Source organism: Leptosomus discolor, chromosome 1 (assembly GCF_034619465.1).
Source record: "Leptosomus discolor isolate bLepDis1 chromosome 1, bLepDis1.hap2, whole genome shotgun sequence".
Classification (NCBI taxonomy): domain Eukaryota; kingdom Metazoa; phylum Chordata; class Aves; order Leptosomiformes; family Leptosomidae; genus Leptosomus; species Leptosomus discolor.
The window spans coordinates 2,150,915-2,166,376 of NC_141391.1; the positions used below are offsets into that span (position 1 = coordinate 2,150,915).

Below are 15,462 nucleotides of genomic sequence, written 5' to 3' on the forward strand. Positions count from 1 at the left end.
CATAATCAGCTTTAAAAATTCTTCTGATAGCTGATAAACCCTCAAATACATTGGACTTAATGGTCATCTCCCGTGAGGTCAGTGTTTTCCCCAGGCCAACACAGCAAATCTCCCTAAGCAGGATCTGAGCCGTATCACTTCTAATCTATTTTATATGATTGCCCTGCTCTGGAGTTGCTCGGGCTGCCTGGCATCTGCTACACACGCCGTGGTGCCTCAGAGCTAGCTCACCAAACTCCTCTCAAGGGGAAATATTTGGAAGCTAGGTCGTTGCTCTCTGACTTCAGATGCATTGGCAAGATCCTCAGACGTTTCAAACCCTTCACGCTGTGGTTATTCCTGGTAAAGAAATAACAGGCAGAGACTTCTACTCTCTACGAGGCTGTTTTATCTGTTCTTCAGGGAAATAATCACAGAGGAGCGTTGACATCTGAGAGAATGGTAATTCTCCTGTCTAGGTATCTGACGGGAAAATCCTGCTTTTAATCATGGCCACATAGCTGAGCGCTGGTGACGCAGGGTGTGGGCGCTGCTGCCACCGTCCTGCGTGAAATCACTCAACGAGGTTCAAGGTTTCATGTACAGAAAGAGCCTGCCTGCTCTGACAGCAAAAAAAATCATAATTCAGAATAATTTAAAGCTTTCATTAAGCCTACAGAAAAAAAAAGGATCGAAGCATTTGAAGTACAAAGTCTGTTCATTCTAACGACATCTCTTACTGCTCTTCCAAATAGGTACAGATTTTTTGTAAGAAACATTCCTCAGAGAGGTATTTAACACAGCCATTGTCCTTTTTTGAGGGGAAAACAAAGGTTTTACAGGCGGGAGCTCCTGTTATGCCGGGCTCTGGCCTTCTTTCCTTGAAGACAAAACACAAAGGAGGAGAAAAGAGCAGCAAAGGTATGAAAAGCAGGTGGTGCACCTCATGCTGACTCTCAGGTGCAAGTTCACTGCACGAGCCGCCCTCGTCAGCTATTCTGAGACCTGGAGAAATGTGCCAGCGTCTGGCTGTTTGGGGCATGGTTTTGGACATCAGACTGCTGGGCTCAGGATGGCTTCAGCGCTGCTGCAGGTGCCACCTCTTTATAGGGAGATGTGGGAGAAAGAGAAAAAGTAAGCACAGGAGAGGAAACAGCATAGGGGGTGGGTGGCATCGGGCACAGAAGCCTATGGGGTGAAGCCAGAGCTGGTGGGAAGTGCGGAGGTGCTCTCAGGTTGGGCTGGCAGGGTCACCTCTGTCCTGAGAGGTCCATGGTCGTAGGGCCCTTCCCTGCTGCCCCACAGGCTCACTCCTTCTCCGAGCATCAGTACCAAAGGACGGTTCCCCCACATCCATCTGGAGATGGCGTATCCCACTCACTCACTGTTTGAGTCATCTATTACACCTGATTTCCTCACTCTATCAGTGTCCAGACTCTCCTTCTATACCAGAAACAACCTTAGGAGAGTCTGCTAGTGATAACAGAAGACTTATGTTGACTTACTTCCTTCTTATTATCTTTATCTCCTGTTGACTTCTATCAGTAATTTACTGTAATAGACCAGTTTAAAGGTCCATTTCCCCACACTCGAGTCAGAGCTCTGGACCGGAGGATTTGTTTGTGTCTGCTGCCAAGAAAGAGGTGCCTTCAGGACACTGACTTGAGAGCTTTGAAGCGTGAGATATTAGAGATTTCTGAGCTTCCTACAATGGACCATTCCCTTCTATATTTAGTTTTCAACAACATCCTTTGCTATGCCGCTCGGGTACCCCAAACCGCCTCCCCACATCTTTGTCATCCCTCCATTGCATCTTCCTCTTCCTTCAGCCTCTCTTTCCAGCCTGTGCCGCTGACAACCCCAGCGCTTCATACCTCCCTGCACAGCCAGCGTCCCCTGGGCAGCAGTCCCCACTGCCTTCTGCCGGTCTTGTCTTCCCAAAGCCTCGCATCCCTCCGCAGTGCCTGCTGTCACTATGGCAACCTCTGCGACGGGATGAGGATGCTCTGCGGGATGAGGATGCGCTGCGGGATGCGGCCACCGCCATGGCCTTCTGCTCGGGGACAGGCAATTCAGTTAGAACGGCTGCAGCCTGGGAAGGGGAAACAGGGGTTACAATTTTCCTCCTCATGGCAATCGAATCGCTGCTGAGGCCTGTCTGGAAATGCTTCGGAAAAACAAGCTCGTCACCCCGGCTAGTGCCATTCCCATTATCCTTTCAGAGGGAACAGGTGACCCGCGTGGCAGCGCTGAAGTCTGCCTCGGAGGCTGAAGCAGGGGCACAACCAGGGAGGTTTTTAGCTGTTCTTCATCCAGATCACCCAGCAGGCAGAGAGCGCTTGTTTAGTGGGGTGGTAAGAGACACACCGCACGGGATTTTTCGCATCAAACAAAAGGAGGGAGCCTCCACCCCGACCCTGTTCAGGCCTCCTGAGGGCCTCCTGCGTGACACTGATCGCCGACGGCTGCCCACCCGTGCGGCCGGTACCACCCCCGCCGGGGAGCCCGGGGCAGGACGGAGCGGGGCTCTTGAGGGAGAGACGCGGGTACCGGAGAGGGTATGCGGCGGGAGAGGCCGGGCCGCCGCAGCTGGGCACGCTGAGAGAGGCAAAGCCGCTGCCCCCCGGCCCTTCCCGCTTACCCTCACCCTGAGGCGAACCGGGCGCGCCGCGAGGGCTGCCGGGAGTTGTAGTTTCTCCCCTCCCGCCGGCCCCGCCCCTCCGCAGCCTGGGGCGGCGGTCGGACTACACTTCCCGTCATGCATTGCCGCGAGCTTGGCCGAGCAGGGAGGGGCCCGCCCCGCTGCCCCTCCGGTGAGGCGGGCGAGGTGGGATTGGTGGGGGCGGGGCCGCGGTTGTTGTCGAGCGGCGGCGGCGGGCGGTGCTGGGGCGGGGCGGGCGCCGAGCGGTGCCGGTGGAGGCGGCGGCCGCCGTTAATCGCCGTCGGGAGCGTCGAGCGGAGGTAAATAGCGGCCGCCGCTCCCCTCGCCTCCCGCCGCGGCACCGTCCCGCCTCCTCTCGCTCATCCCCTCCCTCAGGCGATGCGCGGCACCGCGGCGGGCGTCGCGGAGTGAAGAAGCGAAGCCGTCGTCGTCGTCGTCGTCGTCGTCCCCCGCTTCCACCCGCGAACCCCCCTCCCCCGCAGGCGGCGACATGGGCGAGTGCGGAGCCCCCGGGGACGTCAATTCCAACGTGCTCATCGCCCGCAGCACCGGCGACGCGCAGCTCGACAGGGCGGTGTGGCAGTGGCTGAGCTGGGACAAGGTGGGTGTGAGGCGGGAGGGCGGCGGGAACACCCCCCCGTCCCCTTCACCGCCCTCGGTGGGGGCTTCTCCTTGTTTTGTCGTCGGTCCCATCGCCTCTGCCATCTCCTTCCCACCCTCCCCGGTGCCCAGGGTGGCGTTTGGTCCCTTTTCCCTCCCTGGCACCCTCCGCCTTCCCTCGGCAGGGCCCTTTCCCCCGAGATGGTGGGTGCCCTTTGAAGAAAAAAAATCTCTCTCTGGGTCTGGGGGAACCCAAAAAAACCCAGCCGTGGCTGAGAAATCCTTAACGTGGGAGAAGGGAGGCGTGCGGCCATCCAAGGGCTGTACCTGGCGGAGGGATGGCATGATGTCATCCTGCTGGCACATGGCGTACGGCACCTGCTTCGCGTCGCTGCCGCTTCTGCGGGAATACAGACACGTGTGTCGAGTGAAATGGGCTTTAAGGAAGGGTTAAGCCATTTTAATGTGAAGAGTCAAAAGGCATGATTTTGTTTTCCATCGCTTCCTGAATTTTAACACCCCCCCACAGGAACGGAACGGGCTCCAGAGGTCTACGTTCTGCCGTGCTCCTTTCCTTTCCAGCTCCTGCGGGGTGTCGAGAGGACTGTGGGTTTGGTTAGCTCAGATTAAGCCACCCGAGGCAAATTTGAGGCCATAATAATAGTATGGTATTGGAGGTTATTTTGCTTAGCTTGTTGTTCAAAGGGTTACTTTTTTTATCAGCAGGTTTGCCCGAACATCATGGCTTGTGCTTTTAAAAAAATATCTTGGAGATGGGGGAGGGCGAAATACCAATGCTTTATGTTTCTGTCTGTGGCTTCTTCTTTTCTTTTTACTTTAATGAGAATGATTGTCGATGTATTTATGCTGTTTCCTCTTTAGTTTGGTCCTGTCAGGATCAAAGCAGGAGGGCTACAAGTAGACTCTACGTGACAGCCCTTAGATGAGCTTTCTGCTGCTTGGAAATACGCTTTCACCTCCCGTTTTTGCAGGGTTTGACACTTGTGTCTGCACATTCTGTGCTCGGAGCTGCTGTTGTGAAAATATCTCGGAATAGTGGCATGGAGGGGAGGGAAGGAGTGGGGGAAAGGAAATGGCATTCCTGGTAATACACTTGATAAGCCAGATTGAACTCTAGTAAATTATTTTTGTTTATATATTTTCTGGTTACTGTAGTGAAAGGTGTGTTTTGTGTGTGTTGTGGGTTTTTTTTGGTTTGTTTTTTTTTTTTACAACAGGTTAATATATGTTTATCCTAAAAATGTATGAAGTCAGAACTTACACATTTTAATATTAAAGTTACTGGGGGAAAATATTTTGATTAAAACCACCAGTAGTGAAGTATTACTGTTTCTATAGCTCTTTGAGACCAAAATTAACCATTAAGATAGAAACTAAAGAGTCAGTTTGGTTGTACCTGCTTACCCTTGGTTCCCTAGGTGATAATCATGACCTCTCCTAAAAGGCTGCTTCAGCTTATTACTTGGAGCGATTTCAGAGAGGGTTCCTGTGAATTTTGAGAGTTCAAAATGGCCTGGAGAGGGGGGACTCGGTGCTCCTGCAGGAGAGGGGCTGCACAGCTGGGGGCATGGGTGGTTCAGGAGCACTTGCAGTCGCTCTGTAGAGGATGTAAACAAGAGAGGGGAAGGTGGTGTGGGACGGGAAGGCAGGGAGAAACCAGAAAGTGCGGCACGAGGAGGGATTATTTGTCCGATGCCCTTGTATTTCACCTCAAACCTAGGAAATAAGGTCTCTGGAGGTTTGCTGCTTATCAAACAGCTTGAGGCTCTGTCTCGTCCCTTCCCTGCCCCCCAGCTTCCTGAGCTGTAGGGATTTTTGCTGCCTCTGATCAAGGAAAAAAAAAATAAATCTATGCACTACACTCACAGCGGTGTTTAGCTGTAGGGAGCTTTTGTCCTCTGGCTTAATTGAAAATTATTTGCTGTAATTAATTCTCAGTGCTGTGCTCTTCATAATTTTTCATTTGGGTATATGTGCTAACCTAAAACTGGGAGTGATTATGGGCTGGGAAGTGAGTGGGTGGAGGAAACCTGACCATATGATGATCTTTCTGCTTTCCTCCTCTTTCTCACCAGTGTCATGCATCTTCATTAATGCTTCTAGCAACTGGCTTAAAGGAAGCTCCCTAATTAAATCTCCCTCCTTTCCTGTTCTCTCTCCTTAATTGCTGTGTATTTACTTTTTTTTTCTTGGAGGCACCAGGCGCCCACCTTTTGTTTGGTCCTTGTTAGTAAACTACGCGAGTGCTTAGTCATTGTTCTGTATTTTCTCCCTTTAATTCCTTTTCATCCACTCTCTAAACTTCCCTGTTGTACTTCCACATCTGCCTTGAGTCTCCTAAAGGAGCTGCCTTGTGTAGAAAGCTGTGTCAGAGCAATTGTCTCCAACAAAACTGCTTCTCTTTAGAGCAAATGTTAGAATTTTGGACCTTGGTTGTAGTAATGTTTTTATGTGCTTGTCTTAGGTGACTTTATAGAGTGACAAGAATGTGCCACACGCAGAGTGGCACAAAAACGAGGGGTGCTCGGCACAGAGCATTTGTTGTACGTGGCAGCAGAGGAGGTTTCGGTGTAAGGCTGAGGGTCGCGTACTGGCTCAGCAGCTGGTGGGAGAGAACAGCATGGTTAAGATCCTGATTTACTTAATGAAAAACATGGTCCTAAAGAAAGATTTACGGCTTTGCCTGCAAGTCAGAGTAAATAGTGGATGCCCTGTTGTTCCCCCCCCCGCTAAGTCCTTCCTCTGTAAAAATGAAGCCGAAGCTCAAGCTGTTGGCTGCTGGTTTATTAATTAGCCCTGTCGGATCGCTGATGAGACTCCGGTTCCCCGGGCGAGCTCGGTGTCGTGTAGCTTTGCCCACCTTCAGTAAAGATACGGAGGAGGGTTTGTACACAGCCTGTCCCAGGGCTGCGGTGGTGGAGTGTACCTGGGAAAAGGGGATGTTTGTGCTTGGAGCATCACGGGGGGGGGGGGGGGGGGAAACTGAAACTAGTTCTCCAGGGGCTGTTTGTGCAGGCCCCTTTCACTGTGCTCTCGTTTTGTTTTACTAGCTTATGGATCCGTTGTCAGCGCACAAATGTAGCGTGGATAACAAGGGGGCTTGGTTGGTTTTAGGGCTTTTTAGGAGTGCCCCTCAGTGTTCTTTTAATTTTTGTGGCTTTTAAGGTGTGTTTCAAGAGGAAATGGGCTTGGTATTTAGAGACTTATAGCCTGCTCCTGTCATTCAGCTGCAATGTTTTTTTCTTATTAAGACTTTAAAGTGAATTTTTAAGCAATAAACCTGGGAAAATAAAGTCTAGGGATTGGCCACAAGTGAGAAGAGAAATTCTACAAAACTGTGTGTATGTGTTGCAAGCTCTAGCATTAAAACATGGAAGAAAAAATTGTGAATTATTGAAATAGTTGATTCTGGGTAGACTGGGGAAGAAAACCTGTTTTGGTCCAACCAACACTACTGAGGGCATGTAAACAACTTTGTGAAACGGGGGAAGCTCTGAAATAGCACCAGTGCTGTGCTTTAGTGCCTGTTCTAAGGCATTGAACTACATGAAGTCCATCAGGATAGTCTTGAGACTTATACTTCATGGCATTGCTGTCTGTACTGATAAATAAGCTATACTGCAGTTTGTGGTGGTGTCACGGAGGCGGGAAAGGGTGTCGCTGTTCTGTGTTTACACGCTCTGACTCTTCAGATATCAGAAATAAGGCTTGAGCATTAAGGCTTGCTTTGCATAACTTGGAACTTCCCTGTGTTAGGTATGTCGCAGTTCACAAATATAAGTGTTCTGTGTGATACAGGACTCCGTGGGGTTTTTTTAACTGCTGGTGTATGTGTATTTGGGTGGTTTAATCATTTTAAAATGTTCTGAGGAACGGATGGCTTTTATTCTGTGTCAGATCACAATGAGAGAGTTGCAGAAAGAAGGTAGTCCCACACTTCCTTGTTGCTGTGCTTCCCCCTCGCTACCCGCCTGAGCTGGCACAATGTTTGTGCCCTTCAGGGAATAGTTCCAGGGTGGCGGGGGGAAGGGATGGATTTGTTATCGATCAGACTCACTGCAGCTGCATAGATGTTTTGTTCTGACACAAGAAAGGGGCCAGCACGCTAGTGGGAGCAGTCTGGGAAGCTGTGAGCTGCGTGCTTTAGCAGCAGTGAGCTATAAAGCGTTACTACAGTAAGTTTCCATCCAGTTTATTTAAAAAGGCGTGTGGAAGTGACTATAAAAAAGGCAGTTTTATAAGGTTTTTTTGTTTGTTTCTTGTTTTGTATTGGACTGATATAAGAGAGGCAGCTTGTCTGTTGGCTGGCTCCTGGGGAGCCCTGCAGCACCCAACCCTGGTGCCTTCCACCCACCTGGATTCCTTCGTGCACCCCTCAGGTTTATTCATAGGTACACTTTATATATGTATATATTCATATATACATTATATATACACATATATTTACACATTTATATATCTGTGCATGTCACATACATATGTACGCACACATATATTTGAAGATGCATAAATATGAGGAAACAAGGATGGCGAGGAACAACCCCGAAAGGTTACCAAAAAAAGACAACACAGACTGTAAGAACCAGCCAATAAGTTCATGAATCAGAAACTTTATTTTGAGGAACTTGATGTACTTGAGGTACGGGTGGTGAGGAGGTGACTCTCTTCATGGCTGCGGGGGCTCTCTAGCTGCTGGCAGGGCGATGGAGGGGTACGGAGATGGAGGGTGGTGGGGAGGTTCCTTTTGTCTGTGGCTTCTAGCTGCCTGTAGGACCATGACTGGGTATGGGGGTGGTGGAATACCTGGATATGGAGGTAGGTGGTGTGGAGATACCTTTGTCCAGGGCTGTGGGGAGCTTCCAGCTGCCTGTAGGCCCGTGATGGGTTGTGGGGGTGGTGGGTAGTAGGGTACAGAGATGGTTGGTGGTGCGGTGCTGCCTTTGTCCATGACTGTGGTCAGCTTGCAGCTGCCTGTAAGACTGTAATGGGGTGTGGAGATGGAGGGCGGTACAGAAATCCTTTTACCTATAGCTGTGGGGAGCTTCCAGCTGCCTGTAGACCAGGGTAGAAGGATGGGGAGCTACCTCTGCTCGTGGCTGTGAGGAGCTTCCAGATCCCTGAATAACTGTGATGGGGTACAGACAGGATACTCTTCTCTGGAAGGAAAGGACAGGAGCATGCTGTGATCTGGTCCCATCTCTGTCAGGGTTTGGAGGCAAAATTCTGGAAGACAAATGCTTGTCAAGTTGACTGGAGGTAATATTTCACTTCTTTGAGGTTAAAGATATGCCCAGTGCCAAACCCTGCATCCATGGGTTGCTGGTGGTGTTGAGGACATCCCTGCAAGTCCTGCGATTCGCGCTTCTTTCTCTCCATGACGTGAACCAGAGATTTTGCCAGGGACTGTCCTGTGCTACGTATTACAATACATAAACTAACTTCCATCTCATTGGGTCACTGCAAAAGTTACATTCTCTTTAACTGATGCGATCAGAAGCATTGGGCACGAAACGAAACATAGGAGGTCCCCTCTGAGCGTTGGGAAACTTTATTCACTGGGAGGGTGCCCCAGCCCGGGCACAGGTTGCCAGAGAGGTGGCAGAGTCTCTGTCCTTGAAGATAGTGAGTAGCTGTCTGGACAGAGTCCTGGGCAACTGGCTGTCAGTGTCCCTGCTTGAGCAGGGGGGTTGGAAAAGGTGGCCTCTGGAGGTCCTGTTCTGTGAAACAAAAATCTGCTTTAGCTTGTTTATATAAACTGTACAAAATCTTCCACAAAAATAGAGGTAGTGAAATGGATGCCAACAGAAAGATGTTCTCATGTTTACAGGACGCAATCTTACCATGACCCTTAAGAAGAGCAGAGAACAGAGTGAAATCTGTGCTGTGAACTCAGATTGCTGAACACCACAGCGATGTGATCTGCTTCGCCTGTGACTCCTTCCTGTTTTATACCCCAAGCCACAGAATTATATTAAAGGACGTCGAGCTGTACTTCTGCTCCTCTTGCCGTTAGCGTTTGGTCTTGTGTTGCCCGTGTTTTTTCTGAAACGTGGCTATGGGTGTCTAATCAGCGAGTTGCTAGCTTTTCACGGCGCTTCCTCACAGATACGGCTTCCAGGTTCTAGCATTTCTGAAAAGACAGCGTGATGTCCCCGTCCCCCTCTCTCGGAGGGAAGCAGCACGTCAGCAGCGCGGTCTGTGCGTGCTTTTTGCAGCCCAGTGTGGCTGTAGCCGTGCTGTCGGTGGCCTCCGGGGTCGATGGGCGCTGTGAATGCTACGTAGCGCTTGGCTGAGGCCCCTCTTGTGCAGTCTCCCTGCCTCAGGAGCTCATTGCTCTTGTTAGCTCAAAGTGCTGGTGGGGTGGTGGTTTTGGTAGCGTGAGGACTTGTATCCTGCGTACGTGGGTTGTATGGCATATGGGGGAGGTCTGGGGCCTTTGGGGACAGTACTGGGGGGACTGGTTTTGGTACATGGATCAAATCTATTCCACAGTTCATTCCAGATGGGCAGAATGGGTGTAGACTGTACCTAAAATGCTCTTTCAGCCTGGCTTCCTCCGGTCTTGTGGGCTCCCTATCAGAAGTTGACTGTTACAGAGGTGTTTCGGCTCTCCAAGACACCAGGATTCAGGAACAAACCAGGACAAGGCAAACTCGTGGTGGAACTGTAGCTCCAGTGGGTTGGCAGAGACAAGGGGGTCACGTAGGGAGCCTTCCACCTCTCAAGTACGGTACCTTCAGCCGTGATTCGCTCTACCATCACCTTTCTCTCTCCTGCTGCACTAAATAGCCTGAGTAACTGCTTGTCTGTGATTACTCAACCAAAAAATGTTGGTGTGGTCGCTGACTATAAACCAAACATTTCTTGCTTAACAAGAGGAAATGGGAAGCTACAATTTCTCTTAGAAATTGTAAATGAGCACTTGATGCAAGTGCCGCTGCTGGCCTGAAGTTGTGCATGTAAAGTGATGCTCCATGGGCAATGCTCTGTTTGGCTTCACTAGGAGTTCCTACAAATAGGTGCTCTGGTGTGTTTGGATCTTAGGGATTGACCTTGATTTTATTTGGAAAGAAAAAGCTTAAAACAATTGCTGATCAAAAAAACAAAGACTGCTGGGCGAAGCTTGATGCACTTAATTAGTGCCTGTCAAATTTGCTGAATTCTAAGTAATTTTGAGACTTTCCCCCGCCCCTTCTTCCATGCAAAGAGTGTCTATAAACTAAAAAATTATCACTATGGAAGTTGTAAACTGCCACTTTTTTTTTGACAGGATATTGGCTTTGAAACCTGACTCTGGCCATAAATGCACATTATTAACATCACTGAGTGAAAGAACCTGTAAGAAATACTCAGCTAATGCCCTTGTACTTTAATTCTCTGGTTGTTTTGGATTGTATCCTGATGAGCTACTAAAAAAGTGTAATTCTGTCTCAGTAGGCAACTATGCAGTACATAGAAAACTGAAGATGATGTGTAACACTGAATTCAGCAGAGATTATTTCCTTGTTTGTTTAATAAAACCCCAGGCTGTTCTTAATTGTGATGGTGCTGCGGAGGCTCAACTGCTGAATTGGACTGCAGGGTATGACCCCACGGTTCTGCCCTGTATATGATTCTGGCAGTAAATTTTTGTAAGTTTAAAGTATATCTTGCATCCCCAGCAGGCTCAACCCCTTCCCTCTTCTTAAAATTCATTATAACTGCTTTAAAATTTAACTCCCCAGGACCACTAATACAGATTATGTGAAGTTCCTGACTGAGAACTGAAGTCGGAAACAAGACAGGTAACTTGCAAAAAAGATTTTGAGGAAGTAGTACGAGCTTTCTAGAGATGTCACGTGTGTGTGTGTGTATATATATATTGGTGTAATGATGTTATAGGAAAAAAATAATGCAGAACTTTTTTCTGGTGCTCGTGTAAGTGCGGAGCTACATTCAGACTCTTACCCACGCAGCAGCCTGCCCGTCTCTGTCCCACATGTTTCTTGTTTCCATTTCTTTGTGGCAGTGAATCTGAAGTGCTGAAGGGCAGGTTCTGATAGTCTCATTCTCTCTCCTCCCAGCTTGTCAGTGGTGCAAACCCCCGCGCTCTGTGAGAATGGGAGGAACTCCCTGAATGTACTTGGTAGAGTCGCCTTGAAATAGGATAGGAAAACATTGCCTGACCTCTGGTTGCTCTCTACTCCCCGTGTATCAAATGGCAAGCCTCAAAGCTATTTAAAAATTCAGAATGCTTCACAAATTTGCATCTTAAAATGGTAGATCAATGTCTCTGAGGGCACTTGCATCACGCTTGTAGGTGCTGCTGGATTGGGAAGCAGACAGTTGAGGGCAGAGCTGCTATTCAGGGCCAAGCAGACAGGCCAGGGGAATGGTCCAGCAGGGCCATTAACTTAAATTCAACGAGGACAGGCTGCAGGTGAGAAAGAGGAATCCCCTGGGGCAGTGCAAGCTGGGGCTGGGCTTTGCTGAAAAGGTGTGGGGAGTCTCTGTAGGCAGGATGCTGAGCAGGAGCCAGCGGCGTCAACAGCATCCTGGGCCATTGTGGGGGAAGGACTTTAATCTCCCTTCACCCAGCACTTGTTAGCCTGTGTCCAGATGGGTTTTGGTTTGGTTTTGTGCCTTCCCCACCCGCCCAGTACAAGATAGATATGGACAAACTAGTTGCAAGTTCAGCAGAGGAGCTCCAAGATGGTCAGGGGGCTGGAGCATGCTCCCTGTGAGGTGAGACTTGGGAAACTGGTGCTGTTTCTCCTACGTACCCTCTCCCTGCTGAACCAAGGAGAGCGCTGCAGTCAGAAACCCAACTCTAGCCCAGTCGCCAGCCAGAGGCAGCTCTTCCCTTCCCTGTCCCTCTTCTGGCCCCAGCAGTGTACGTTCAGGTAGCCATGGCCTCTCCTTCCAGGGCCCTCCTGGCCACTGTCACCTTATCTGCTGCCTCCTTGCACAGTGCTGGCAGTGGCCAGGACCCCTTCCCCACCCAGAGCGGGAGGAACAGCATCTGTTGCCTCTTGATTGCTGCCTTGTCCTGCCTCCTGACCTACATGTATATATAAAAAGCATCTGGCAGAGAGCAGAGTCCTTCAAGCACGCATATATATATTATATTATATATTATTTATGTATATAAATGTGTGTGTGCTTGAAGGACTCTGCTCTCTGCCAGATGCTTTTTCCACAAGTAATCCTCTGAAAACCAGTAGCGGCGTGGGGCTCAGAGGCTTTGGAGGGTCCATCTCTCCCTTCTTTTGCGAGAGTCAGCGCTGCTTCTGGCAGACGTCGTGCCTGGCGCTGGGCTCGGGCCTGCACACACGCCTTCCTATCGCAGCAGGCAGACCCTGCCAAAGCCATGGTACTGAGATGGATTCAGCCTTTTCTTTTTCCTCCTTCCTAACCGCTTCCTAGTGTGGGGTAGCAACCACAGCCTCGTTGCTGGGCTATTCCCCGCTCAGCTTCACAGGACAATGAAGGAGAAACCAGTCCCTGGCAGTGAGCCCCTGAACCCCATGGGGTATCCCTGCTGGATGAGTCCCTAGTGCTTCTGGGCCCTACACAAGTCATGTTGGTGGGGTAAGGCTGCAGGCACTGAGCTCCCCGCAGCACCTCTGCTCTCATCTCCCACCCTCTGTGCCTCCCAACAGTGATGCTGCACTTGCTGGCCCAGCAGCTGGGGTCCCTACCCTGACCCGTGTTCCCTGAGCTGCTCCGTGTCTGTGAGGCCTTCAGCTGCTCTTCCAGCCGGTCTGGTTGGCCAGCGGTGCGGAGTTTTGGCATGCTTGGTGGGTATTGAAATAAGTGCTCTTGTCCTGTCGTTGACATCCACGTACTACTTGACTTTAGACGAAGCACTAAATTCTGTGGGGTCTTCAAATCGTTAAATCCATGAGAAGAATTTGGATTGCTTTGATAGAGCTGCTGGGGATGCTTAGGGCTCTTACTGAGGAATGACTGGTTTTGTATGAAACAGCATAGTTTGTTTCTGCTTAAGACAGGCAGCTTTAGGCAGTCTTGTTGGTTTGTTTGGGTTTTTTTAAGGGTATTAAAAATAATGACCAAACGCTGTAGTTGATAATCTCTAAGGAACTTCCCTTTTGCTTACGCTGGGCTTCTGCATTGTGATTAACGACGCTTAGTGATGTACTAAATCCAGGCAACGGTTGAGAGCAGGCACTTCAGTTGTTCTGAGTTTGTGTTTCTAAGCTAATTGAGTTTCTAAGCTAATTGAGTTTGGTGCTAACACCATGCTGCTGCCTTGCTTGGCTTCAGAAGCTTGAGAAAATCTTTTCTAAGCAGTGGTCTGTTACAGTTATTTTTGAGTACAGTTATTTTTGAGTGGTTTTGGTGAACTACTTAAAGCAGCTAATAAGCCTCTCGCCTCGGCGTCGCATGATCGCATCCCTGGGTGGGATTGACAATGCTTCCTTGGGACTTAGAAATACAACGGGATGCTGCATAGCTTGACTAATCCCATACATCCTCCTAATGCCTCTTGCTTCACGTGGCAGGAAAGTTGGTGCTGATGGAGAGAATGACTACATGGTAGAACTTATGCTTTAAGTAAAGGTATACCAGACTTCCTTCTTCATAACCCCGGCCTAGTGTTAAAGTTTGTGTGATTTAACATTACAGCTGTTCCGCTTTGAAAAATGAACCTTCGTAAGAGCTGCTGTGAAACTTTCAGGTGTATTACTTTATTTCATAACTGTAAAGCAAAACAGCAAAAAACCCTGTTTTTTCGAGGATTTGCAATAGGGTTAAACATCAGCGTTATCTTGTAGCCCCACCTGACTGCAGTGCCTTTTGCCATTCTCAGTTTAGGGTGGTAAAGGGTGTTCATACCCGAGCAGTGTGTTGCAAGAAGCTAAACTGGTCCATGGGCTTTGAAGCTCCAACTTGAGAGAAAACATTGAAAGCAGGAGGCAATAAAAAGCAGTGAGGATTGCGCCCCAGGTGTGGTGCTGCCAGCTGTCTGGAGATGAATCTTCCAGTGCTGTTGAATGTGTGACCCGGAGTGTGAGACAGATCATCACCACACTTGAATTTATGCCAAGCCTTGTGGAATTCCTTCTTTCTGGTGCTGCAGGAGTTTCAGGTCATACGTGGAAAGCTTTAACTTGTGGTTTTTTTCTCCTTCTTTTCTGATTGCAGGAAATTTTAGCGAACTGGGTGCCACCTGAGCAAATTAAAGTGTTATTTAGACGCTGTTTTGGCTTGCTCATTGTTGTTCCCTAGGAAATGAATAAGGTAGCTTCAATTAAAAATGCATGCTAATTATTTGGAAAATAAATGCTTGCGCTATTGCTTCAGGAAAGTCTTGCCTCAGTTTCGCAAAGCTCCAGACCATAAACTGCGTGATGCACTACACGTTACTCTATTTTTTGCAAGCAAGAAATACAGCCTATCCTAAAAAGTTGCTGTGTAATTTAATAACCTTATTCTAAAGAAAAGTTATGTACTGGATTATGATAGTGTGAAATGAGGTTTTCATGTTCTCTTGCCTCAGACTTTTTTCGGATTAGTCATTTGTTTTCTGGTTGACTGCCTGTGAACAGCTAAAAGAGAAGCTTTCATTTCTGGGACTTATTATTTGTTGTGCCCCATTGTTTTTGTTTTATTTTTAGGCTTTTTTTTTTAGCTGTGTTGTGAGTAATGGCTTGCTTTGGTTGCAGAGCCATCTGAGACCCTGAACAATTATTTATTTTAATGCACAAAGAAATGAGAATAAATTTTAAATTCACATGTCTCATCTTGCTATTGTTCAAGATCTATTATCAAGCTGTGGAAATAGCTTCAGATTTTTCAACAGGTTTTATGGAGTGTTTTTTTTTCCTAATGGAAGTGTGCAGCTTGTATCATCGTGCTTTCCCCAATGTTTTTCAAATCCTCCTGAAGAGCCTCCCTCTGTGCAGAGCACGAGTCCCCATGCTGCAGAGGCTGCCTTCTGGCAGAGCTGGAGCTGGCTGACCTCTGGTTTAAATGTCAGGGGTGCTTCACCCTTGCCTTTCAGATCCCATTTGCCTTTTTTTTTTTTTTTAACCCTTCCTTTGGACCCTGCTAGAGGCAGCACCGTTTTGGAGAAGCACTTGTGCAGCTTGAGCTGTGCTGTGGCACAGCTGGGGTCACTGGTTTTTAAAGCTGTGTATTGATTGCCTCCTTGTTGGCCAGCCTGTGTTTATAGGAGCTGTGAAGTGTCTTGTCCA

At 48.8% G+C, this 15,462-nt stretch overlaps 1 protein-coding gene across 1 annotated transcript in view; it reads left to right on the forward strand.

Moving 5' to 3' along the window:
- Positions 1–3,114: 3,114 nt before the first annotated feature.
- The window catches only part of PGM2L1 (phosphoglucomutase 2 like 1), a 42,129-nt gene continuing 29,781 nt past the window's right edge, over positions 3,115–15,462 (forward strand). The window contains exon 1 of the mRNA XM_086475626.1: positions 3,115–3,242. Coding sequence (XP_086331752.1) covers positions 3,132–3,242 — 111 coding nt within the window. The 5' untranslated portion in view covers positions 3,115–3,131. The remainder of the gene's footprint in view (positions 3,243–15,462) is intronic.